General features: G+C 44.3%; 1 protein-coding gene and 1 long non-coding RNA gene across 2 annotated transcripts in view; both read right to left on the bottom strand.

The window, feature by feature from the left end:
* polr2d (RNA polymerase II subunit D) overlaps positions 1 to 1,208 on the bottom strand; it is a 9,626-nt gene extending 8,418 nt beyond the window's left edge. Inside the window, exon 1 of the mRNA XM_080185304.1 lies at positions 1,062 to 1,208. Coding sequence (XP_080041430.1) covers positions 1,062 to 1,134 — 73 coding nt within the window. The 5' untranslated portion in view covers positions 1,135 to 1,208. The remainder of the gene's footprint in view (positions 1 to 1,061) is intronic.
* Positions 1,209 to 9,522: 8,314 nt separating this feature from the next.
* On the bottom strand, positions 9,523 to 27,805 carry LOC145340848 (uncharacterized). Its single transcript, XR_013886308.1, has 3 exons — positions 21,963 to 27,805; positions 15,887 to 16,086; positions 9,523 to 14,913 (listed from the first exon to the last, which is right to left on the bottom strand). It is a non-coding gene; the product is annotated as an uncharacterized LOC145340848 (long non-coding RNA).
* Between the last annotated feature and the right edge of the window lie 25 nt (positions 27,806 to 27,830).

The raw sequence follows: 27,830 nt of genomic DNA, 5'->3' as shown, positions 1-27,830 counted from the left end.
GCCTCCCTCCCCCTCCTCATCCTCCCTCCCCCCCACCTCAACCTCTCCTCCCTCCCTCCCCCCTCCTCATCCTCATCCTCCCTCCCCCCCTCCTCATCCTCCTCCCTCCCTCCCCCCTCCTCATCCTCATCCTCCCTCCCTCCCCCCTCCTCATCCTCATCCTCCCTCCCTCCCCCCTCCTCATCCTCATCCTCCCCTCCCTCCCCCCTCCTCATCCTCATCCTCCCTCCCTCCCCCCTCCTCATCCTCCCTCCCTCCCCCCTCCTCATCCTCCCTCCCTCCCCCCTCCTCATCCTCCCTCCCTCCCCCCTCCTCATCCTCCCTCCCTCCCCCCTCCTCATCCTCATCCTCCCTCCCTCCCCCCTCCTCATCCTCATCCTCCCTCCCCCCTCCTCATCCTCCCTCCCTCCCCCCTCCTCATCCTCCCTCCCTCCCCCCTCCTCATCCTCCCTCCCTCCCCCCTCCTCATCCTCATCCTCCCTCCCTCCCCCCTCCTCATCCTCCCTCCTCATCCTCATCCTCCCTCCCTCCCCCCTCCTCATCCTCATCCTCCCTCCCTCCCCCCTCCTCATCCTCATCCTCCCTCCCTCCCCCCTCCTCATCCTCATCCTCCCTCCCTCCCCCCTCCTCATCCTCATCCTCCCTCCCTCCCCCCTCCTCATCCTCATCCTCCCTCCCTCCCCCCTCCTCATCCTCATCCTCCCCCCTCCTCATCCTCATCCTCCCCCCTCCTCATCCTCCCTCCCTCCCCCCTCCTCATCCTCCCTCCCTCCCCCCTCCTCATCCTCATCCTCCCTCCCTCCTCCTCATCCTCCCTCCCTCCCCCCTCCTCATCCTCCCTCCCTCCTCCCTCCTCCCTCCTCATCCTCCCTCCTCCCCCCCTCCCTTCCCCCCACTCCTCCCCCCCCTCACTCGGCTCCCCCCCCTCACTCGGCTCCCCCCCTCACTCCTCCAACCTTCCGCAAACCCCCTCTCTTTCCCCTCACTTCCCTCCAATCTCCTTCACCATCTCCTATCCTCCCGCCTTTCTCCCCTGAATATCTTCCCTCGCCCCGCGGCACCTTTCGGAAACACCAGCTGAGAAGCGTCCTCCTCCACATCCCCAACCCGGGCTTCACTCCCGCAGGCCGCCATTGTGGATCCTGGCTGACTGGGAAGGAGAGCTGTGGTGGAGCCGCATGCGCAACAACTCAATGCAGACTGCGTATCGCCATCTTTGATACTGGCGGAAGCTGGTTACGAAATGGACTGAATAATATAGCTGAAGCCTATACCTTCATCTTTAATTCTTGGAACGAGGAACGCAAGCTTATCATGATTCTAAATTACTGTGTAGGTTGAGTTCTATGGAGAATGATAAAGCGTGTCCTCTCATTTTTTTGCGTGGGACTGTTCTATCAAAATCCTGCACTATCCCCTCTATGTATCCAGGTCTTTCTATGTGCTTGTATGATATAATTAAGCTAGTGCTGTGCTGACTCCAGAAGTTAAGGTCCTATGTCACTCCAGTTTGGGAATTTAGCTATATCTGGCAGCATGAGTATTAAGGTTTTGGGGCAGAAAATATTTAGGAGAATTGTTCAAAGGATGAGTGACCTTGACTTAGATTGGAGAAACTGGGGTTGTTCTCCTTCAAGAAGAGAAGGTTGAAATGAGATTTGATAGAACTGTTCAAAATCATGAAGGGTCTAGATTAGGCAGCTGGGGAGATATTGTTGTCTGTTGGTGAAAGGGTTGAGAGCCAGATGACAAATGATCTAAGATGATTGCAAAAGAACATGGTAAGAACATTCTAATACAGCAAGTAATTAGGATCAGGAGTGTACCTGAGAGTGCAGTGGAGGCAGTTTCAATCATGGCTTTCAAAAGGAAATTCAATAAGAAGGGAGATATTTTGCAAAGCAGCAGGGTAAGGGCGGGGCAATGGGATTATTCAAATTGAGCTGACACTGAGTTGACAGGCTGAATAAAAGCAAATTACTGCGGATGCTGGAATCTGAAACCAAAAGAGAAAATGCTAGAGAATTGCAGTGGATCTGGCAGCATCTGTAAGGAGAAAACAAGGAGCTGACATTTCGAGTCCAGATGACCCTTTGTCAGGCTGAATGTTCACCTTCTGTACTGTAAATATTCTGTGATTGTATGGGCTCCCAGTTTAACAAACTGTGCCAACCAATTCAAGTCATTGCTATGAGAGTTAGACAGAAAAAGAAACACATTTCGAATCATGGATTGGCTTCAGCACAGGAAACTATTCAGTCTAATATGCCTGTGTCAGTTCTCTGCAAGACAACTCACTCAGCTTAAGCCCATCTTTTCCCTGTTGGCCTGCAAATATTTTCTCTTGAGAAATGATCCAACTCTCTTTCGAAAATCATGATTGAATCTTCCTCTACTACATTTTCAGGCAGTCCAATCCAGACCCAAACCTCTTGCTCATGTCACCAGTATTTCTTTTGCCAACCACCTTAAATCAGTGTCCTCTGGCTCCTGATTCTTTCATAAATGGGAAGAATTTCTCAAAAGAGGGGTAGGCCTTGAAATGCAGAGGAAACAATAGAGAGAATGCAAGAAGGAGTAGACCATTCAACCTGCTGCATTTGATAAATAGAGTTGCCTCTATTTCACTTTCCTGTCTGCTCACCCAATAACCATGAGCTCCCTTGTCAATCAAAGTCTGTCTAATTCAGCCTTGAATATATTCATTGAGCCAGCCTCTGCTGCTCTCTGGGAAAGAGAATTGCACAAACTAAGGACCCTTTCAGAGAAATAAAAATTCTCCTCATAAGTCTTAAATAGGAGACCCTTTATTTTTAAATTAAGAAACCTGAGTTCTAGACTCCTCCACAATGGGAAATATTAATGTCTGGTTGCATTATGATTGTGTCAAACTGTCTCAGAATCATATATGTTTCAATAAAATCATCTTTTATTTTTCTAAACTCCAATTGGTACAGGCATAACCTGTTCAATCTTCCTTCATCCCAGGAATCAGCCAAGAGAGCCTTCCAATGAAATTCTATCCTTTCTTAAGGAAGGAGACCAAACCAGTACAAAACAGTACAAAGTATTCCTGATGTTGTCTACACTGCTGTAACAAGACTTTTCTACTTTTATATTCTATTCCCATTACAATAAAAGCCAACATTCCATTTGCCTTCTTAATCATTTGCTGTAACTACACATTAATGTTTTGTGATCATGTACCAAGATACCTGGATTTCTCTGTACTAGAGTTTTGCAATCTCCATTCAAATAATATACAAAATATACTATACAATATAAATTCAGTCCCATCATTCAAGTCATGTATATAGATTGTAAATAGTTGAGGACACAAAAATAATTCATTTATCCCTACTCCATTTCCTGTTGGTTAGCCAATCCTTTATCCATGCTCATATACTATCCATATTGCATATTATATTGCATACTATCCAATGTGCATATTGATTGGTCGACCCATGTTGGATGCGGTGGGCTTGAGGAGGAGTTCTTGGAATGCTGCCGGGATAGTTTCCTTGAACAGTGGGTGTTGGAGCCGACGAGGGAGCGAGCTATCTTGGATCTGGTGCTATGTAGTGAGGCGGGTAGAATCAAGGACCTTGCGGTGAAGGATCCTCTTGGGGAGAGTGATCATTGTATGGTGGAGTTTCTGGTGCAGATGGAGGAGGACAAAGTGGGTTCCCGGACACGTGTCCTTTCTTTGAACAGAGGGGAGTACGGTAGGATGAGAGAGGAATTGGCGAATGTGGACTGGGGGAGCGCGTTGGAAGGTAGGTCTGCTGAGGAGCAGTGGAGGATTTTTAAGGAGATCTTTCTTGATGCTCAGCAGAAATTTATTCCAATGGTCAAAAAGGACCGTAGGAGGAGAGGTAATAAGCCGTGGATAACGAAGGAGATGAAGGAAAGTGTTAAATTAAAAGCGGAGGCGTTTAGAGTAGCTAAGAGTAGTGGGCGAGAAGAGGATTGGGAGAGGTTTAAATATCAACAAAGATTGACAAAGAAATTGATAAAGAAGGGTAGGAGAAACTATGAAGCTGGGCTAGCGCTTAATATAAAAAAGGATAGCAAGAGTTTTTATAAGTATATAAAAAGGAAGAGGCTGGCGAGGGTGAACGTTGGACCCTTAGAGGATGAGAAGGGGGACTTAGTGGTAGGGGATGGGGAAATGGCTGAGGTCTTGAATAACTTTTTTGTTTCGGTCTTCACGGAGGAGGACGTGAATAATTTGCCGAGTGTCAGAGATGGAAAGGTGGTAGGACTGGAGGGTCTCGATGACATTACTGTTACTAGAGAGGCGGTGCTCGACAGACTGGAGGGGCTGATTGTGGACAAGTCGCCAGGACCGGATGGAATGCATCCGAGGGTTCTGAAAGAAATGGCGGAGGTGATAGTGGATGCCTTGGTGGTTATTTTCCAGACGTCGCTGGATTCCGGGGAAGTGCCGGAAGATTGGAAAGCGGCTAATGTTACGCCATTGTTTAAGAAAGGTGCCAGGCAAAAGGCAGGGAATTATAGGCTGGTTAGTTTAATGTCTGTTGTAGGTAAAATGTTAGAATCTGTCATCAAGGAGGAAATAGCGAGGCATCTTGAGGGGAATTGCTTGATAGAGCAGACGCAGCACGGTTTCGTTAAGGGGAAGTCGTGTCTGACAAATTTACTGGAGTTCTATGAGGATGTGTCTAGGGTGGTGGATAGAGGAGAGCCGGTGGATGTGGTCTTTCTTGATTTTCAGAAGGCGTTTGACAAGGTACCTCACAAGAGGTTATTGCAGAAGGTCAGGGGACATGGAGTTGGGGGTAGGGTGTTAGAGTGGATAGAGGACTGGTTGTCAAATAGGAGGCAGAGAATGGGGGTCAATGGGTGCTATTCGGATTGGCAGTTGGTGACTAGTGGAGTGCCTCAGGGGTCGGTGCTGGGGCCTCAGCTATTTACCATTTATATAGATGATCTGGAGGAGGGAACCGAGTGTATGGTGTCAAAATTTGCTGATGACACCAAGATTGGTGGAATGGCAAATTGCGCGGAGGGTGTGGAGAGTCTGCAGAAGGATCTAGATAGGCTGGGCGAATGGGCCAGGAACTGGCAAATGGAATTTAATGTTGGCAAGTGCGAGGTGGTCCACTTTGGTAGGAATAATGGTAGGAAGGATTATTACTTACATGGAGAAAAACTGCAGCAGGCGACGGTGCAGAGGGACCTCGGGGTCCTTGTGCATGAGTCGCAAAAATCCAGCTTGCAGGTGCAGCAGGTGATCAGGAAGGCGAATGGGATGCTGGCCTTCATAGCGAGGGGGATTGAATATAAAAGTAGGGAGGTCTTGCTGCAGCTATATAGGGCATTGGTGAGGCCGCAGCTGGAGTACTGTGTGCAGTTTTGGGTGCCGTACTTACGCAAGGATATTTTGGCCTTGGAGGGAGTGCAGAGGAGGTTTACTAGGCTGATGCCGGAGTTGAGGGGGTTGAGCTATGAGGAGAGGCTGAATAAACTAGGCTTGTACTCGTTAGAGTTTAGAAGAATGAGGGGAGATCTCATTGAGACGTATAAGATGATGAATGGGATGGATAGGATAGAGGTGGAGAGACTCTTCCCGCTCAGAAAGGATAGTAGGACTAGGGGGCACAGCCTCAAGATAAAGGGGGGGCGGTTTAGAACGGAGTTGAGGAAGAACTTCTTCACTCAAAGGGTGGTGAATCTCTGGAATTCTCTGCCCGTTGAAGTGGTGGAGGCTACCTCACTAAATATTTTTAAGACGCGGGTTGATGGGTTTTTGATAAGAGAGAGGATTAAGGGTTATGGGGAGAGGGCGGGAATGTGGAACTGAGCCACGACAGATCAGCCATGATCTTATTGAATGGCAGGGCAGGCTCGAAGGGCCAGATGGCCTACTCCTGCTCCTATTTCTTATGTTCTTATGTTCTTACCCCTTACACAATGGGCTCTTACTTTGTGTAGTAATTCTTGATGTGGCACAATATCAAAAGCTTTTTTGTAAACCCAAGTACACCACATCTACAGGTTTCCCATTCTCCACCTTGCTCAAAGAACTCTAATAAATTAGCCAGACACCATTTCCCTTTCACAAAACCACACTGACTCTGTCTGGTTGTATCATGATTTTTTTTAATGACCTGCTATTATGTTCTTAATAATGGATTCTAGCAGTTTGCAGTCTGGCTAACTGGCCTGTTATTTCTGTCTCCCTCCTTTCTTAAATAGAAGTGTTACATCTGTGGCTTTCCAATCCATCAGGACCTTTCCAAACACTAGGAAATTTCAGAAGATCAGAATCAATGCATCTACTATCTCTGCAGCCACTTCTTTAAGATCCTAGGATGCAGGTCATCAGGCCAGGTGCTTGTCAGCTTTTAGTACCAATAGTTTTCCCAGTACACCTTCCCTGGTGACTGTAATTATTTTAAGTTTTTCCCTGCCTTGATTCCTCTTGATTTTCAAGTATGCCTGGGAATAGCAGCGAGGGGATTGAGGGACAAGGAGGGATTCGGGTGGGGGAGTTGGTGATGGATAGAAATGGAGAGGCAATGACAGAGAAAGAGGGAAGGTTAGAAATAGAGAGAATAACATAGAATGAGGGATCAACTTGCAGAGTCCATATGACCCTTCGTCAGGCTGAATGTTCTCCTTCTGTGCAGTAAACATTCTGGGATTGTATGGGCTCCCAGCTTAACAACTGTGCCAATCAATTCAGGTCGTTGCTATGAGAATCAGACAGAAAAGAAAAAGACTCGCATTTAAAATCATAGATTGGCTACAGCACAGGAAACTATTCTGCCTGACATGTCTGTATCAGTTCTCTGCAAGAGCAACTCATTAGGCTTAAGCTCATCTTTTCCCCATAGGGAGACAGGGAGGGAGCAGCAGAATGGAAATGTAGGAAACAGAAAATAGAAGCAGGCAGAGGCCATTCAGCTCCTCGATTCTGCTGCGCCATTCATTATGATCATCCCTGATCATCCAACTCAATCGTTCGATCCTGCCTTCCCCCATATCCTTTGATCCCCTTTGCTTCACATGCTATATCCAATTGCTGCTTGAAAACATACTACTTTCTGTGATAGTGAATTCTGTAGGCTGACCACTCTGGGTGAAGAAATTTCTCCTAATCTCTGTGCTAAAATGTCTACCCTGTATCCAAAGGACTTTGAGAGTCTGGTGAAATGCTGCAATGACAATAATCTCTCCCTCAATCTCAAAATTATCAAAGGGATAATCATCAACTTCAGGAAACATAGTGTCTATGTCAAAGATGATGAAGTGGAGGTGGTGAGAGCTTCAAGTTTCTCAGTGTTCAGTTCACCAGTTGTGGTCCCTCCACACTGATACCTTGCATTAAGTTGATGTTTCTCTACATGCTAGTTATGACTGTAACACTACATTCTGCACTCTCTCGTTTCCTTCCCTATGAACAGTATGGCTGTATAGCATGCAAGAAACAATACTTTTCACTGTATACTAATATAGGTGAAAATAATAAATCAAATCAAATGCTATAACTAAGAAAGCCCTCCAACACCTCTACTTTCTCAGAAGGCTAAGGAAGTTTGGCATGTCCATGATGACTCTCATCAATTTTTACATACGCACCATAGAAAGCATCCTTTCCAGATGGTATGGCTTTCAGAAATGGTGTTCCTTTGTCAGGTGTCAGGTTCTTTGGTATGACTCCTTGGTACACCTTGGTATGGGTCCTGTTCTGACCAAAACCACAAGAAACTACAAAAGGTTGTGAACATAGCCCTGTCCATCACACAAACCAGCCTCCCATCCACTGACTTCATCTACACTTCCCACTGCCTCAGGAAAGAAGCCAGCATAACCAAGGACCCCATGCACACCAGACATTCTCTCTTCAACCTTCTTCCATTGGGAAAAAAATACAAAAGTTTGAAAACACATACCAACTGACTTCTTCCCTGCTGCCATCAGACCTTTGAATAGTCCTATCACAAGGATCTAGATAGGCTGGGCGAATGGGCCAGGAAATGGCAAATGGAATTTAATGTTGGCAAGTGCGAGGTGGTCCACTTTGGTAGGAATAATGGTAAGAAGGATTATTACTTACGTGGCGAAAAACTGCAGCAGGCGACGGTGCAGAGGGACCTCGGGGTCCTTGTGCATGAGTCGCAAAAACCCAGCTTGCAGCTGCAGCAGGTGGTCAGGAAGGCAAATGGGATGCTGGCCTTCATATCGAGGGGGATTGAATATAAAAGTAGGGAGGTCTTGCTGCGGCTGTATAGGGCATTGGTGAGGCTGCAGCTGGAGTACTGTGTGCAGTTTTGGGCGCCGTACTTACGCAAGGATATTTTGGCCTTGGAGGGAGTGCAGAGGAGGTTTACTAGGCTGATGCCGGAGTTGAGGGGGTTGAGCTATGAGGAGAGGCTGAATAAACTAGGCTTGTACTCGTTAGAGTTTAGAAGAATGAGGGGAGATCTCATTGAGATGTATAAGATGATGAATGGGATGGATAGGATAGAGGTGGAGAGACTCTTCCTGCTCAGAAAGGACAGTAGGACTAGGGGGCACAGCCTCAAGATAAAGGGGGGGCGGTTTAGAACGGAGTTGAGGAAGAACTTCTTCACTCAAAGGGTGGTGAATCTCTGGAATTCTCTGCCCGTTGAAGTGGTGGAGGCTACCTCGCTAAATATTTTTAAGGCGCGGGTTGATGGGTTTTTGATAAGAGAGGGGATTAAGGGTTATGGGGAGAGGGCGGGAAAGTGGAACTGAGCCACGACAGATCAGCCATGATCTTATTGAATGGCGGGGCAGGCTCAAAGGGCTAGATGGCCTACTCCTGCTCCTATTTCTTATGTTCTTATACTAAGCTGATTTTCTCTTCATGCTATCCTAATACATGTGACAATAATCAATCAATTAGACTGTGATTCTTGGTTCTGGAAACCCCCAACATTGGGACCATCCTTCTTTGGAATGGAGAGGGAATAACAGTGAGAGAGGGAGATCAGCAAATGAATAGAGTCCCTGAGAAAAAGGGGGAGAGACTGGAATGGAGTATTACAGCTTTGGCTCAACGGGCAGCAGTCTTACTTCTGAATCAAGACCCAACTTCAGAGAACTTGAACTCAAAACCAAGACTGACACTCCAGTGTTAACCATAAGGAATAGCTGCACTGTTGAAGGTGCTGGATGGAATTTTCCCCTCCTGCCAGTGGCAGGTTTTGTGGTGGGCAGGAATGGAAAACTTGGAGAGAGTCAAAAGTCGGATTCCCAGCAGCTGGAAAGCAGATTGGAATTTTTCCCTCGCCATTTTCATGGCTGGTTAATGGTAGTCATAATGTAGAGATGCTGGCGTTGGACTGGAGGTAAACACAGTAAGAAGTCTCACAATACCAGGTTAGAGTCCAACCAGTTTATTTGACAGTAATCTCACAAGCTTTCGGAAATGGTGTTCCTTCGTCAGGTGTCAAATAAACTGGTTGGACTCTAACCTGGTCTTGTGAGACTTCTTACTGTGGTTAACAGTGGGTCAGGGATGCCACTGACTGGTGTTGGGAACACTATTTGCATGAATTACCATGTTGTGAATATTCATTAATTACTCAACAGAATCACGTTCCACCTTCCAATCCTGCCAGTGGAATTCAGACCGGTCTGAAACACATTTGAGAATTGAGTGACATGCATTGGTCAGCCTTCATTTCGCGCATGACTTTGAGATGAGTACAACATTCAAAGTTTACCTGCAACAGTGCTGCTCCAGTTTCTTTGCAATAGCAGTGTGAAAGCACACTGGTGGGGTGTAGGGGTGGTCTGCTCACCGTGGATGCCTACATTCTCCAGCAGGACACCATTCTGCAGTAGCTCTCAGGCAGGACTGCACTCTTAGTAGAGATCACTATTGCAACTGGGGGAAGGAGGCGATGCTAAGGAAAAAATGAGGGATAAATGAGGGTGCAATGGAGTATAGACGGGTTGGAAGGTGGGTGTGGATAATGGACACAGAGGGCAAAGAGGCGGCATGGTGGCACAGTGGTTAGCACTGCTATCTCACAGTACCAAGGACACACATTTGATTCTGGCCTTGGATAACTGGAGTTTGCAAGTTCTCCCCATGTCTGCATCGATCTCCTCTGAGTGCTCTGGTTTCCTCCCACACTCCAAAGATGTGCAGGTTAGGTAGGTTGGTGATGTTAAATTACCCCTTAGTGTCCAAAGCTGTGTAGGTTAGATGATTGGTCATGGTAAATGCACAGGGTTATGGGGAAAGGACAGAAAGGAGGGCCTGGATGGGATGCTCTTTCAGAGAGTTAGTGCAGACTGAATGGGCCAGTTGGCCTCTTTCTGCACTGTAGGGATTCAATGGGATTCTTTGAAAGAATTGGAATGGGACAGGGGAGGGGAACAATGACAGGCAGAGGGGAGATTGAGGGAAATGGGAGCCCGACGTGGGAGGCTAGAATAAGGATACACAAAATGTGGATGGTGAACTGTATGAATGGAGGGAGGATGTACCTTGATTCCAGGATCGGAAGTGGGGGCTGGTTATGTTAGTGTGAGGCAGGAGGGATGAGTTGCACAAAGCAGTGGCGGAGGGGGAAGGGAGACTGTGTTGTGATTAGTCATGAGGGAATTTATCGAAAGACAGTCAATGTCCATGGCCAGAGGCCAACAGGTTAGGGTGAGAGATTACAGGCTGTCCATCAGCCCTGCGGATCTCTCAAGGTAAGCAATTAAAGGCAGTCCTAGGCCATACTTCAGGGATGTACAAGGCATGCATGTCACACACTCGCTCCAGGGAGGGTCAAGGCCTTTGCGCTCATCTGCGATAAGGCACAACTTGGTGTGCAGGTGTGCACACAATCGGTAGTGATGGGATTGTTTGGCTTGGTACCAGGCTGTAGATGGGATGATCATGGATTGGGGAGAAATCTGCGGTCTGTAAAAGGGGGATTCTCCTATATGTGACCATGCATACAGCCTTAAGATGGGGAGGGGTGAGGTTCTCATGGGACATGGAGACGTCAACAATGATGGGTCAGGGAGGAACACTGGAATGTCCACCACAACAACAGCTGGATCCAGGGTTGTGCAGGGAGGCTGAAGGATAACCAGAGGGAGATCTACCTGCACATCATGAGATTCCAGAAAAATTGAAGGGGTCTGAGGCAGTATGGGAGGAGCAGTAAGAAGTCTCACAACACCAGGTTAAAGTCCTTCAGCTGTCACTAACCTGATGAAGGAGCAGCACTCCGAAAGCTCCTGCTACCAAATAAACCTGTTGGACTTTAACCTGGTGTTGTGAGACTTCCAAATGTGCCTACCCAGTCCAACACCGGCATCTCCACAGTATGGGAGGAGCACACTGCCAAACTAAGGGGCTGTTTCAAGAGATACTCTCAAACCTCGAGCCACAACATTGAAATGGAGTCATAGCTGAGAGAAAAGAGGAAGACTTCAAAGAAAAAGACGTCACTGGAGCCAATGCCATTTGGTTCACGTTAGTGAGGAACTGCAGGAGTCATTGGCTTCACAATACTCAATCCATCTCAGTATTATCAGAGAAGAATGTGATAATAGAATAGAAGCGAGTGTTAAGGAGGCACGGCTGCTGCATATCTGTTAGATCATCAATGAAAGCCTCAAATATGCTTTCTTCAATTGGCATGGATAATGTGGCATAGGACATCCAGTCACAACTGTTGTGCAAGTTAACCTTAATCAGTATGCCAGATCAACAATTGCAGGAGTAAGTTGGATAAGGTGGCACATTCAATGAATGCATCCAAACTTCTTCCAACATCTGTGGGATTGAGATGTCAAATATTTGGCATCTTGGTCATCAAGATCCATGAGTTTGCACCTCAACTACAAGGCTGTATTAGCGAAAAGCTGATAGCACAGATACAACTCTGTGTTGCAAATAAAAAGCTTTATGTATTTGTCCAGTATTTGTTCGTGTGTTGCATCTATCAGTTCGCAGAGAAAAGGAGGATGCTGACTACTTGATGGCAGTGATTAATTGAGGGGGAGAAGGAGAAGTCCAAAGATGTGCAGGTTAGGTTGATTGGCCATACTAAATTGACCCTAGTCTCAGGGGATTAGCAGGGTAAATATGTGGGGTTATGGGTTAGGACCTGGGTGGGGATTTGGTTGATGCAGATTCGATGGGCAAAATGGCTTCCTTCTGCACTGTACAGATTGTATGATGATTCCATGAAGCAGTTCCATGGTCCGGGGAGCCCCATCAAGAACCAGAAGATGAAGAGCTTAGACCCGTTCCATAGATGTGACTCATGTGACCAAGGATCCACAGAAGACATTCCTATCTGGCAATGAGCAAGAGACAATGCTGTGCAAATCTGCACTTGTCAAGAGTTTGGTGGATCATGTCTACCACATTCTGCAGGAGGATCTCATGCCTCATCGACTGGGTGGACATTCACTGTCAATAGCCTTGAAGGTCACCAGTGCATTGAATTGTGTTGCCTGTGGTTCATTCCAGGAATCCAGAGCAGCACCTCACAATCCTCAGCACATAAATGTATCAAAGAAGTGACAGATCCCCTCGACAGGAAGGCTCACTGTTAAGTGAAGTTCACACTCAAAGAAACTAACCAGGCTGCTAGTTTTAATGGACTTTAGCCTGCAGCTATCTCAAGCTTCCCTGGAATGCAGGGCGCAATCGATTGCACACATTGGCTTCAAGGACTCCAGGGCAGCAGCACCTGTTATTCATTAATAGGAAAAGGTTCCATTTCCTGAATGTTTAACTGATGTGTGATCATCAGAAGCATATCATGCACTTAAGTTCCCATGGCTTATATATCCTGAATCATTCCCAGATACCTCACATATTTGAAGAGCCTGGTGATACAGGACTAGCTGTTTGGAAACGAGGATACTCAAATGATACTCATGACGTCTGTGCTTTGCAGGTGAGGTCAACGTGGTGCATATCTCAACATGATCCATCATCGAGCAGACCATTGGCATCCTGAAGGTGTGTTCTGATGTCTGGACTGCTCAGGTGGGGCTCTGCAGTATTTTCTGCAGGTAGCATTGTGCACAATCGTGATCTATTGCGCTTTTCACAACCTGGCACTTCTAAGAGGGGAATACCTCACCAGAGGGAGACATGGAGGAGGCTGAGAGCTCTTCAGACAATGGAGAACTAGAAAGTGAAGAGGGAGGTGAGGGTTGGCATCAATGTGTGGATACAATTGAAGAAGCATTATATGGAAAACATCCTCATGCCACATTAATAGCCATAAGATTCCAGGAGTAAGGTGCAGACAACAGGAGACAGCCACATTCTTTCCATCACTTAGTGCCATGCCTGTGCACCAAAAGGCCTTTAAAACCAATAACATCGAGAGCAAGTTCAGCATTTGGATTTGCAACTTCAACCCTTGTGACTTATCAGGCCGTAATCTTTGGATAGATCAGTGGCAAATAATGTAACAGTGCATTATGTGAAGTGAAAGTTGGCACAAAGGGCAGTCAAAGGACTTGATGCTGTCATCATCATGTTAATGAGAAACTTCAGCGGACACAAATGCACACATGGGGAGATCATCATGACAGCAGGTCTTGTGCTCTGGCACCACCAAGAAGAAATAAATTCCAACTAACTCTCCAAGGCTATTGAGCAGGCCTACCTCCATATTATCTTGGAAGGAATAAAGGTTACTACTGCATTTAGCACAAACTTCCAATAAAGAGTTTGAGATATTGAGAGTTGAGTAACTATTATAGATCAGGTAGTTACTTGAGATCACAAAGGGAAGTGATCAGTAAGGGGGAGCATGGCTGCCCCTCACAATAAGGGGCCACATAAATGTACATAAGAACATAATGACACTTTCAAATGATCAGACACTTTCAAATGATTAGACCACTTTCATGAACAGCAAAAAATCTGCATGATACGTACAGTGATGGAACTCCTGTGACCCAGAAGTGATTTCAAAACTTCTTAATTTTCCTACTCCTGTTGCCATGTCTGGGTGCAGCCCTAACATCCACAGCAGAGGTGGCGGTAACCTGCGAACAGCTACAACTTATTGTCTAATACGACCATGGTGATGTCCTCTTGAGGCCCAAGGCCTGCAAGGCTCTGGCCTCATAATGGTTTCCTGCTCAGGGGCAGATGCACCCTCCTCAGCCTGATCAGGTGGAGTTGATGGGGTCACAGGCAGAGGGCACTTGGAGCAGAAGGACACTCGGAGTGTCCTTTGGAGGCTCCAAGCGTGCCTGGCTGAAAAGCTTCCTTCATTTGGATGCCTGAGGACCCCTCCCCGATTCCTTGAAAAGAAGAGAGCACTTGAGGGGAGATTGAGGTGTCCCCTTTTCACCTAGCCTCTGATGGATCATACCAATGCCTAAAGCGGTAGAATGCAAATCCAAGTACATATCCAGTACAGTCTGCTGGACCGGGATCTCCCAAGATGGCCAGCACCTTCCCATGGACACCTTGAGGTGCTTGCATGTTAAAGCCAAGGCATCAGACAGAAAGTGGACAAACTCTTCCATCCTTTACACTAGTGTGTTGACTGTGTCTCACAACTCTATGTGATTTTCCACCACCTGTCATTGCATCTCGAGCACTTTTCCATGGGCATTTGGAGAAACTCACCACCTGACTTGGACTCAGTGGGTGCCTAACCTGCAGCAGTCTTCCGAGTACCAAAGACCAGGGCTGTCACTTCTTCTGACTACTGTGGAGACAAGTCAGTGAGGTGCCCTTCATATGTTACTCCTAGCTTAATCTAGAACTATAAGCCACAGAGTTGTGTGTCTCTGTGCTGGTGGAGGGTGCAAGTGAATACAGTGACGTATCTTCTTCTGGTGTCTCTTCTGTATCCTCCTCTGAGGTGGGCTGGGGGATGGGGCTTATGTTGGTCCTGCTAGTCTGCCTGGACCCACTAGTGCCTGTAAGAGAAAGAAGGTAGATTCAGTTCATGAACATGCTGAATAGAAGCTTGCATGTTACTCGCTGTGAATGTCAGGATGTGATCAACTCATGAAGGGTTCATCCTTAGTTGGTTGCTGGGAGAGGCCAATCTCACCTTTCCCATAGGAGTGATCCCCGTTTTTTTACCTGCTGCAGGGTGGCATGTTCCTTGAAGTGAGTGAGCTCCTGGATGATGGCTGTCCCTCCTCCAGGATCTCTCCCTCCTGTTGTGGGCAAGCTTGGCATGAATGAAGACAAATGTATGGAATGATGATGAGAATGGATGGAGCAGAGGTTGGGAAGCAAGAATGCCTCCTGTATATGGTCAGTAAGGGCTGGTGGAGTTTGTGAAAGATGATAGATGAAATGTGAGTGATGTTAATGTGCCACGAGGCAATCTAATTTGATTTATTATTGTCACATCTATTAGTATACAGTGAAAAGTATTGTTTCTTGCGTGTTATACAGACAAAGCATGTCATGCATAGAGGAGGAAAGGAGAGGGTACAGAATGTAGTGCTACAGTCATAGCTAGGGTGTAGAGAAAGATCAACTTAATATAAGGTAGGTCCATTCAAAAGTCTGATGGCAGCAGGGAAGAAACTGATTGAATTAAAGCATTGTTACAGTGTTTAAAAGAGTAAGAGCACATTTTTAAAAGCACAGAATGAGAGTAAAAGATAGAATTAGTGGGTAATTCTTGCAAAAAGTCACCATGCTCTGAGACCATTTTGGAACTTGTAAACATTCAGTGCTGATGTCTCCCCCGTTAGTATTATGTAAGATCCCTGAGTAGTATAACACTTTTGAGTGCATGATGTCATGATGAGAGTGAAAGATTGGAGTGAACTGAAGGTTGACATGCTGGTAAAGTGGATCATTCATCCTCTTCCTGCACTACGTGGTGTTTCTCAGGTATGTGCCCAATGAGCTGACCTCCCTTGCAATTACCTCCCATGCCAGCGAGGTGAGGTTGATTGGTTCTGCAGCCAACCATTGGATAGTAGACATCCTGGTATTAGCGCATTCCTCTTGACAAAACCTCGATGAAATTGTGGCTAAATCTTGGTGCAGTCTTCTTCTTGTGTGCAGCTATCTCAAGCTATCTTAAAACAGCTGGGCTGGAGAGAGTGAATGTGTCTGTTCAGCTCCTGTTTAAGAAAGATGCCAGGATCTTCAACTGCATTAGGTTATGCCAGAACAAGTGAATCAGTTTCCAACTTGCCATGCGATTTAGAAAGATACCTATACATAATTAATTAGCTTCCAATAACAAAATTGGGCACAATTTTCCACCACTCCAACCACTGGAAAATGCATCGCAGAACTTGCCTGCATGGCCCTTCATTTTGCCTGCTGTGTTTTGGATGAGGCATTAAACTGAGGCCCTGTCTGCCTTCAGGCAGCCATTTGGACTGAGAAGAATAGGAGCAGGAGTTGGCCATTCGGCCCCTCAATCCTGCTCCACCATTCAATAAGATCATAGCTGATCTGATTGCAGCCTCAACACCACTTTCCTGCTGACCACCATACTCCCTTGTTAAACTCCCTTGTTAAACAAGAAACTATCGAACTCAGCTTTTAAAATATTCAAAGAAAAAGCCTACACTCTCTTTGGAGAAGAGAGTTCCACAGACTCAAAACCCTCTAAGAGAAAAAAAATCTTCTCATTTCCATCTTAAATGGAAGACCCCTTCTTTTTAAACAATGTCCCTTAGTTCTACTCTCTCACACAAGGAAAATAACCTTTCAGCATCAATCCTGTCAAGTATCCTCAGGACCCGATATGTTTCAATTAGATCACCTCTCATTCTTCTAAACCTTAATTAATACAGACCCGACCTATCCAATCTTTTCTCATAAGATAACACCCCCCTCATTCCAGGAATCAGTTGAGTGAATCTTCTCTGAACTGCTCCAAAGGCAGTTATGCCCTTTCTTAAATAAGGAGAACAAACTGTTCAGGGTACTCCAGATGAGGTCTCATCAATATCCGATACAAATGTTGTAAAAGACCCCAGCTTTTATATTCCATTTCTTTTGCAATAAACAACAACATTCTATTTGCCTTTCTAATCACTTGCTGTATCTGAATACTAACATTTTGTGATTCATGTACCAGGACGCTTCAGAGTTCTGCAATCTCTCTCAATTTAAACAATATGCTGTCTTTTATTCTTCACGCCAAAGTGGATGTGTTCACATTTTTGCACATTATACCCTCGTCTGCCAATTTTTTGCCCATTCACTTAACTTATCTGTGCCCTTTGGCAATTCCTTACGTCCACTTTACAAATTACTTTCCTAACTCCCTTTACATAGAACATAGAGCACTATAGCAGAAACAGGCCCTTCGGCTCACAAGTTGCGCCGATCACATCCATACCGACCAGGCCATAGAACTATCTGTAACTCCCAATCCCATTAAATCCCATGTACTCATCCAGAAGTCTTTTAAAAGACACCAGCGAGTTTGCCTCTACCATCACCGATGGCAGCTGATTCCACTCACTCACCACCCTCTGACCCCCTAACGTCTTCTCCGTACTTGCTTCCCATCACCTTAAACCTGTGTCCTCTCGTAGCGACCATTTCAGCCCTGGGAAATAGCCTCTGAGAATCCACCCTATCTATTCCTCTCAACATTTTATAAACCTCTATCAGGTCGCCTCTCAACCTTCGTCTCTCCAGGGAGAAGAGACCCAGCTCTCAACCTAAGTTCATTAGGCATGCCTCCCAATCCAGGCAACATCCTTGTAAATCTCCTCTGCACCCTCTCAATAGCTTCCACATCCTTCCTGTAGTGAGGTGACCTTTGTGTCATCAAAAAATTTAGCAACCACACCTTCAGTTCCATCATCCAAGTCATTGATATAGATTGTAAATAGTTGAGGCCCCAGCACTGATATCTGTGGCACATCACTTGTTACATCTGGCCAACCCAAAACGGCCCATTTATGCCTAAGCCTTTTAACTAGCCAATTCTCTCTCCATGCTGATATATTATCCCCTACACCATGAGCTCTTATGTGGCATCTTATCTTTTGGAACTTCAAATATACTACATCCACAGCTTCCTCTTTATCCATGTTGCTTGTTACCTTCTTGAAGAACTGTTAAAAAATTAATCAAACACAATTTCCTTTTCACGAAACCCTGTTGACTCTTTCTGAGTGCATTGCGATTTTCTAAATGTTCCATTATAACCTCCTTAAAAATAGATTCCAGCATTTTCCCTATGTCAGATGTTAAGCTAACTGGCCTGTAGTTTCCAGCTTTTTGTCTTGTTCCTCTCTTGAATGGAAAAGTTATATTCACCATTTTCTAACCTGAAGGGGCCTTGACAGAATCTAGGGAATTTTGGAAAAATAATTATCTCAGCAGCCGCTTCTTTTCAGACCCGAGGAATGAAATTCATCAGGACCTGGCAACTTGTCAGCTTTTAGTTATAATAATTTTCTCAGTACTCTTTCCCTGGTGATGGTAATTGTTTTAAGTTTTTCTCTCCCTCTCTCCTCTTGATGCATACTTATTTTTGGGATGTTATTTGTATCCTCTACAGTGAAGACAGATGCAAATTATCTGTTTAATTCATCAACCATATCCTTATTTTCCATTATCAATTCCCCATTCTCACTCTCTGGACGACCAAAGTTCACTTCAGTTACTCTTTTCCTTTTCTAATACTTGTAGCAACCCTTACTATCTACTTTATATTTCTAGCTAGCTTTCTCTTATACTCTAATTCCTGCCTCCTATTTTTTCTAGCCATTCTTTGCTTTTTATATTCTGTCCTATCTTCTAACCTGCCATTATTTTTTGTGGAATTGTACACTTTATAGCACTAAGAAATTGTCCTGAAAACACTCTACAAACTCATCTCGCAGGCACCCTTTGTCAATCTGATTTGCCCAATCTATATGTAGATTACAATCACCCAACATTTTTGCCACACCTTTCTCACAAACCCCCATTATTTCTTCCTTTATACCCCATCCCACAGTGTGGTCCTGTTCAGTGGCCTATAAACTACCCACACAATTAACTTCCTACATGTATTCTTTTTTATTTCTACCTAAACCAGTTCAACACCTAGACCTTTAGAACAAAAGATGCCTCTCTTTCTATTGTACTAATGTTAAGTTAAATTAACAGAGCTAACTGTCCACGTTTTCTATCTTTCCTAAATGTCATGTATCCATGAATATTTAAATCCCAAACTTTGTCATCTTGCATGCACTCTGTTATTGCTATCAGATTGCACACTTATTTCTATTTGTGGCACCAATGCAACTGTTTTGTTACAAATGCTGCAGGCATTCAGATACAAAACCTTTATCTCTGTCTTTTTAGTATTTTTGAAATCATTGGCCTTATCACCTACTGCACTTTTAGGTTTGTATGCTCTGTCCCTTCGTGCCATGCCCTGATTACCCTTGTCACCTTGTTCGCTTGCCTTGTCTTTTCCCTTTAATTGATTATGGCTCCCCACACTTGATCACAGCTCCCTTGCAGTATGGGAGTAACCTATTCAACAGTAGCATGGACTTGAATATAACAACTTAAATTTATAGAACACCTTTAATGTATTAAACATATCAGTGAGCTTCACAGGAGCATAATAAGAAATTGTGAATTTGAACCGGATTGTGCGGTATCAGGTCAGATGACCAATGGTTTGGTCAACGGGGAAGATATTAAAGAAAGTCTTAAAGGTGGAATGTGAGGCAGAGAGTTGATGAAAGGGAGTTCCAGAATGAGGGGCCCAGGTAACTGTAGGCATGGCCACTATTTGTGCATAACTAAAATCGGGAATGCTCAAGAAGCCAGAATTAGATCAGCACAGATATCTCGGAGGGTTGTGGATGTGGAAGGGATGAAGGAAAAGGGAAGGGTGAGCCCATGGAGGGAACTGAAATTAAGGATAAGAATTTTTAACCTTAGACAATGAGAAATTTTCCAGATCTGCCACCACGATCAGTCTCTGACCCTTTTCATCTGTGCAGACTACAACTTAAGAATAATAATCGTTAATGATCCCTGTGGCTCCATACAAGGCGCTTCCAAAACACCGAGCCACCCTTTATGATGAAGCTTGTGTGAAATAGTATTGATTTTGTAGAAGGCTGATATTCAGCCATTAAGGTTAATGTGTAAATGAATGCCCCGACACCTCTTCTCTGATTCTCATCTACATTGCCAAAGGTAAAAGTTGACACGATGTGATGTTGCACCATTGAAAATCACCCCTAAACACTTCGTATGTAATGAACTTTAAAAAAAAGAAACAAGGCTAGATGAACCATTTCCTAAAATTCTACAGCACAGAAGGAGGCGCAGTCTGATTCTCATTCTGATTCTCATCTACATTGCCAAAGGTAAAAGTTGACACGATGTGATGTTGCACCATTGAAAATCACCCCTAAACATTTTGTATGTAATGAGCTTTAAAAAAAAGAAACAAGACTAGATGAACCATTTCCTAAAATTCTACAGCACAGAAGGAGGTGCAGTCTGTCTATGCCAACTCTAGATGTGGAGATGCCGGTGTTGGACTGGGGTAGACACAGCAAGAAGTCTGACAACACCAGGTTTAAGTCCAACCGATTTATTTGATAGTAAACTCACAAGCTTTTGAGGTTTCCCTCTTCGTCAGGTAGATGGAGAGTTCTGGCTATCAAATAAATGGGTTGGACTTAAACCTGGTGTTGTCAGGCTTCTTGCTGTGTATGCCAACTGTAGATAGGAGTTATCCGATTTGTTCTAGATTGCTGCTCTTTTCTAATAATTTTTAAAATTCTTTTCCCCTTCAAAAATATTTATCCCATCTTCTTTTGAAGGTTTCTATTAAATTTGCTTCCAAGTGCATGAGGAATAAAAGATTTAATACACACATGTATTTGCTATCTTATCCATCTAAAGAAGGAAACCATAAAATATCATCACAAATACAGAAGATAATGTTCCTAAGCGACTGCATTACCTAATTAAGGAGTTAATGAGAATGAGAAGAAAGACCCTGAGCACCAAAAAGTAGCCCTTGGCGAAATCTTAAAAAGAGCCTCAAAAATTTTTTTGACTTTTGAAGCCAAGAGTTGCAATTGTGAGAAGTGGAGTTTGTGATCACGATACAATGAGAAATTTGTAGAGGGAAACTGAAATGGGTGTGGCGATGCCAACCCTTTCACAATTACTTTGGATTCTTCAGGAAATGAAGATCAATCTCCAGGACACTGCTGCATGAAAACCTGGAGAAAATCATCAGGACATTAGAAAAGGTTTTTTTGTGGTTTTCTTTGAACATTTCTCTTTATTAAATATGAAAATATTGAAAATGGGGGAAAAAGGCTGTTGACTCATAATCCCTCCTACTGACGTTAGTCTAAGAGGTCTGTAAATTCCAGTTTTCCCCCCTCTCCTTTTTTTAAAATAGTGGGGTTACATTTACCCCCTCCAATCTGCTGGGACTGTTCCAGAATCCACAGAATTTTGGAGATGACAATCAGTACATCCACTATTTCCATGGCTACCTCCTTTAGTATCTGGGATATAGATTATCAGGCTCTGGGGATTTTATTGGCTTTCAATCCAGTTAATTTCTTTAGCATCGTTTATTTAAAACTAATATTACAAATAAAAGTCAGTCTCCAGGACATTGCTGCATGAAAACCTCAGACATCACAAATGTGTAAGCATCACCCAATTGGGCAATGAGTCTTTTTGCTTTCCAATTGGCATAGGAAGGCAGTGCACCACAAGGATGAATGTGCCAGTTAATGACTGGGACATGGGGGCTAATGATAAGATGAAACTTCAGTAATATATTTAATCACAATACGCAACCGTAAAGGATGGGTAGGAATGAACAATGGGTTAATGGATTGTATCAGTGTTTGGCTGAGGGATGGCTGAAGAAAACAGAGCGTGTGGAACTGCACGGTGTGTCAGTCAAAGAAGTGTTGAACTGGAGAATGCTGGGGCAGGCAGAGAGTGATGGATGACACTAAGAAGGTGGGATAACACTCACCTTTCCTGACCTGAGTAGGTCAATTAACCTTTTCTGACACAGTATTCAAGTCCTGTCCTGTCAAATGTGTAAAAAAAAATTAGCGAAGATAAATGCAGATCCCTTGCATTCTGAAACAGAAATATTTATTATGGAGAACAAGGAAACGAAAGAGCAATTAAATAACTAGAGTGGCACAGTGGTTAGCATTGCTGCCTCACAGCACCAGGGACCCAGGTCCAATTCCGGCCTTAGATCACTGTGTGTGGAGTTTGCACTTTCTCCCCGTATCTGCGTGGGTTTCCTCTGGGTACTTCAGTTTCCTCCCACAGTCCAAAGATGTACTGATTAGGTTTATTGGCCATGCTAAATTGACCCCAGTGTCAGGGAGATTCGCAGGGTTTATCTGTGGGATTACAGGATTAGGGCCTGGATGGAATATGGTTGGTACAGACTTGATGGACTGAATGGCTTCCTTCCGTACTGTAGGATTTTATGAAACTTTAGTTCTGTCTTCACAGAGGAAAACACAAATAACTTTCTAGAAATGCTAAGGAATAAAGGGTCTAATGAGAAGGAGGAACAAGAAGGAATCAATATTAGTTAAGAAAAACAATGCTGGAGAAATTAACAAGATTGAAAGCTGATAAATCCCCAGGGCCCGATAATCTACATCTGAGAAAATACAGGAGGTAGTCATGGAAATTGTGGATATGTCAATTGTCATCTTCCAAAATTCTGTAGATTCTGTATCAATCTCTTGGACAGTGGCAAATGTAACTGCACTATTTAAAAAAAAATTGACAGAAAAAACTGGAAATTACAGACCCGTTAGACTAACATCAACAGAAGGGAAAGTGCGAGTGTCTACTATAAAGAATACAAAAACAGGGCACTTAGAAAATACCAACAGGATTAGACACAGTCAACATAGATTTATGAAAGAGAAATCATGTTTGACAAATCTACTGGTGTTTTTAAGGATGTAACTAATAGAATAGTTACATTCTCAAAAATAGTGGATGTAGTGTATTTGGATTTTCAGAAAGTTTTCAATAAAGTGCCATAAGAGAGATAACTGTGCAAAATTGAAACGAATGGAATTGGGGGTAATATATGGGCATGGATTGAGAATTGGTTAGCAGTCAGAAAGCAGAGAGTAGGAATAAATGAGTCTTTCAGAGTGGCAGGTGGGGACGAGTCAGGTCTGCCGGGCCTTAGCGTATATATATATATTATATATATAGTGCTGACAACACAAAACTTGATGGGAATGTGAGTAGTGAAGAGGATATTCAGAGGCTTCAAGATGATTTAGCCAAGTTGAGTGAGTGGGGGAATGCATGTTATGTGCTGTATAATGTGGATATGTGTGGCATTATCCATTTTGGTGGGTAAAGCAGAATGACAATGTATTATTTAAGTGGTGACAGATAGGGAATTGTTGATGTAAAACAGGACTTGGATGTCCTTGTACACCAATTGCTGAAAGCAAGCATGTAGGCGTAACAAGCAGTTAGGAAGGCAAATGGATATGTTGGCCTTCAGTGCAAGAGAATTTGAGTACAGGATCGAGGATGTCTCACTGTAGCTGTTCAGGGCCTTAGTGAGGCCACACCTAAAGTATTGTGTGCAGTTTTGGTATCCTTATGAAAGAAAGAATATACTTGCCATCAAGAGAGTGCAGCAAAATTTCATCAGACTGATTCCTGGAATGGCAGTATTGTCATATAAGGTGAACTTGGGTTAACTGGTGCCTGTATTCTCCGGAGTTTAGAAGAATGAGATAGGATCTCATTGAAACATATCAAATTTTGACAGGGCTGGACAGAAATACCTTTACTCAGAGGGTGGAATTCTTTGCCACAGAATGCTGTGTAGGCCAAATCACTGAGTATATTTCAAAGGGAAATAGATTTCAAGGAGTATGGGGAGAGCGCAAGAGTGTGCCATTGAGATAGAGGATCACCATGATCATAGTGAACGATGAAGCAGCTTGAGGGCCTGAATGCCTACTCCTGCTCCATTTTCTGTGTTTCTATGTCCTGGACACCACGCTCCTGTCATGATCATCTCTGCAATTTCCAGCCAGGCTGGTTTAATTTGGGTGGCTGGCCTCTTCCTCCCATCCCAAGTAAGTCTCACAATTGGGAGGTTTGCTAGTATGGTTTGGGTGGGTTTAAACTAATCTGGCATGGGGTGGGAATCAGAACAGTAGGCCAGCAAGTGTAAAAACTTGTAAAATGTAAAGGATGAAGGCCAAGCTGGCTAAGTGGAAGAGCAGGTTTAACTCAGTGGGCCCGGAGGACTGGAGTGCATCTGCTTCAATGCAAGAAAGACGGATAGACTTAGAGCCTTGACTCTTGCACAGAACTTGGATGTTGTAGTGATAATGGAGACTTGGTTAAAAGAAGGACAGGACTGGCAGCTAAATATTCCGGGAGATAAGTGTTTTAGGTGAGACAGAGGGGAAGGTAAAAGAGGTGGGGGAGTTGCAATACTGATTAGGGAACATAATACAGTTGTACAGAGGGAGAACACCTTGGAAGAATAATGTAATGAGACATAGTGGGTAGAACTCAGAAACAGTATGGGGGCAGTCACTATGTCAGGTGTACTACAGGCCTCCCAACAGCTCACAGGAAGTTGAAGAACAGATGTTTAAGCAGATTATGGACAGATGTAGAAATAATAGAGTTGTTGTAGTTGGAGACTTTAATTTTCCTCATATCGATTGGAAATCCCTCAGGGCTAGGGGTCCAGATGGTGAGGAATTGGTTAAATGTATTCAGGAAGGTTTTTTGGAACAATATATGGATAGTCCAACTAAACAGGGGACCACACGGGTCCAAATACTAGGGAATGAGCTCGGCCAGGTCATCAAAGTTGCAGTGGAGGAACATATGGCGAACAGTGACCACAATTCTGTAAGCTTTTGGATACTCATGGAAAAGGATGAGTGTTGTCCTACTGAGAAGGCTAATTACAACTGGATTAGGCAGGATTTGGAGACTGTTGTTTGGGAGAGGCTGTTTGAGAGTAATCCATATTTGGCATGTAGGCATCTTTTAAGGAGCAGTTCAACAGAGTGCAGGGTAGGCATGTGCCTTTGAAAGAGGACAGGAAAGGCAGGATTCAGGAACCATGGATGACCATGGAAATTGCGACTCTAGTCAAAAAGAGAAAGAATGCATATGTGAGGTCTAGGTAATTAAAAACACTTGAAGAATACAGGGAAAATAGAAAAGAGCTCAAACAGGAAGTTAGCGGGGCAGAAAGGGGTCAAAAATGTCCTTGACAGACAGGATTAAGGATAATCCAAAGGCATTTTATTTCTAAATTAGGAGCAAGAGGTTCACTGAAGAAAGAGTTGGTCCGTTCAAGGACAAAGGAGGGAAATTATGCGTAGAACCAAAGAAAGTGGGTGAGATCCTTAATGAGTATTTTGCATCAGTATTCACAAAGGAGACACGTCAATTGATGGTGTCTTGAATAAATATGTAAAGCCTTTAGAAGAAGTCATCATTACGAGGGATGAAGTGTTAGACAAATCCCCAGGCCAGATGGCATCTATCCCATCTTACTAAGGGAGACAAGAAATGAAATTGCTGGGCCCCTAACAAAAACCTTTGTTTCCTTGTTGGCTACTGGTGAGGTCCCAAAGGATTGGAGGATAGCCAATGTTGTCCTGTCATTTCAGAGGGTGGCAAGGATAACGTGGGTAATTATAGGCCAGTGAGCTTGATGTCAGTGTTGGAGAAGATTCTTAGAGATAGGATTGAGACACATTTGGAAGTGAATGGTCTTGTTAGCAATAGACAACATGGTTTTGTACGAGAGAGGTCATATCTTTGAGGAGGTGACAAAAATAATTGACGAGGGAAGGGCCGTGCATGTTATCTACATGGACTTGAGTAAAGCATTTGACAAGGTCTCTCATGGCAGGTTGGTGCAAAAGATTAAATCACATGGGATCAGGAGTAAACTAGCTAGATGGATTCAGAATTGGCTTGGCCATAGAAGACAGAGGGTCGCAGTGGAAGGATGATTTTCTGAATATAGGTTTGTAACTAGTGGTGTTCCACAGGGATCAGTGCTGGGACCTCTGTTGTTTGTAATATATATAAATGACTTGGAAGAAAACATAGCTGGTCTGATGACCGAGTTTGCGGATGATACTAAGATTTGTCGAGTTACGGACGCTGATGAAGATTGCCAGAGAATACAGCAAGATATAGATAGGCTGGAAAATTGGGCGGAGAAAAGGCAGATGGAGTTTAATCCGGACAAATGTAATGTGATGCATTTTGGTAGATCCAATTCAGGTGGAGCTATAAAATAAATGACAGAACCAGCACGAGCATAGACATACAGAAAAATCTGGGCACGAAGGTCCATAGATCCTTAAAAGTGGCAGCACAGTTGGAAAAAGCAATGAAGAAAGCATACCGCATGCCTGCCTTCATTGGACGGGGCATCAAGTACAAAAGTTGACAAATGATGTTAGTTATGTAAAACATCGGTTAGGCCACATTTGGAATACTGTGTCTAATTCTGGTCACCATACTATCAGAAGGACGTGGAGGCTTTGGACAGAGTACAGAAAAGATTTTCGAGGATGTTGCCAGGTATGGAGGCTATTAACTATAAGGAGAGATTGAATAAACTGGAATTGTTCTCCTTGGAAAGATGGAGGCCCAGGGGCAACCTGATAGAAGTTTATAAAATTATGAGGGGTATAGATAGGGTGAACAGTTCAAAACGGTTTCCCAGGGTAGAAATGGTAATTACAAGGTGGCACAAGTTTAAGATAATGGGGGGGGGGAGGTTCAATGGAGATATGCGAGCTAAGTTTTTTACACAAGAGGGTGGTTATGGTCTGTCAAGTGAGTTGATTGAGTCATACATTAGCGAAATTTAAGACTTATCTGGATACACACGAACAGATGGGGAACAGAGGGATACAAGCAGTTGGTCCAGATAAGACAACATGATCGACGCAGGCTTGGAGGGCCGAAGGGCCTGTTCCTGTGCTATACTGTTGTTTGTTCTTTGTAACACCAAAGTAAAGTCCAACATGTTTATTTGGAATCACGAGCTTTCAGGGTGCTGCTCCTTCATCAGGTGAGTGGAGGTAGGTTCACAAACACAGCACATATCAGCAAAGACACAATTGCAGGATAATTACAGATTGGAATGTGAAGAATGGTTGTAGTGCAAGTCTTTACAGGTACAATAAGTGCTCATAAAGAGAGGGATAATCGCAGGTTAAAGAGATGTAAATTGTCTCAAGCCAAGACAGTTAGTAGGATTTTATAAACCCAGGCAGTATGGTGGGATAAGAAGTAGTGTGACATGAACTCAAAATCCCAGTTGGGGCCGTCTTTATGCGTACGGAACTTGGCTATCAGTTTCTGCTCAGCGATTCTGTGTTGTCATGTGTCTTGACAGCCACCTTGGAGAAAGTTTACTTGAAGATCGGAATGTCCTTCAATACTAAAGTGTTCCCCGACTGGAAGGCAACAATTCTGCCTGGTGATTGTTGCGCGGTGTCTGTTCACTCATTCTCGTAGCTTCTGTTTGGTCTCGCCGATGTACCACGCTTCAGGACATCCTTTCCTGCAGCGTAGGAATTACACTGTGGCACTTCTTACTGTTCCCACCCCAGTCCAATGCTGGCATCTCCCATTTGACCTCACTCTTCCCAACATCAGCTTCAGGGAAGAGTTAGAGTACCAGGAGCATTCTTCCGTGTGTTTCCCCGACTTCCTTGACTTAAACAACACAATTTCCTCCAGCCCTACATTGGGATTCCAGTGAGAGTGAATGCCACGCTGCGTTTCATGGCAACAGGAGCGGCAATAGTTTCCGGTAAGCGGCCACTCGCAG

Source organism: Carcharhinus amblyrhynchos, chromosome 3, assembly GCF_965287045.1.
Source record: "Carcharhinus amblyrhynchos chromosome 3, sCarAmb.v2.hapA, whole genome shotgun sequence".
NCBI classification, from domain to species: domain Eukaryota; kingdom Metazoa; phylum Chordata; class Chondrichthyes; order Carcharhiniformes; family Carcharhinidae; genus Carcharhinus; species Carcharhinus amblyrhynchos.
The sequence above is the reverse complement of the archived record's forward strand: the minus strand, read 5'-3'. Positions and strand labels throughout refer to the sequence as shown.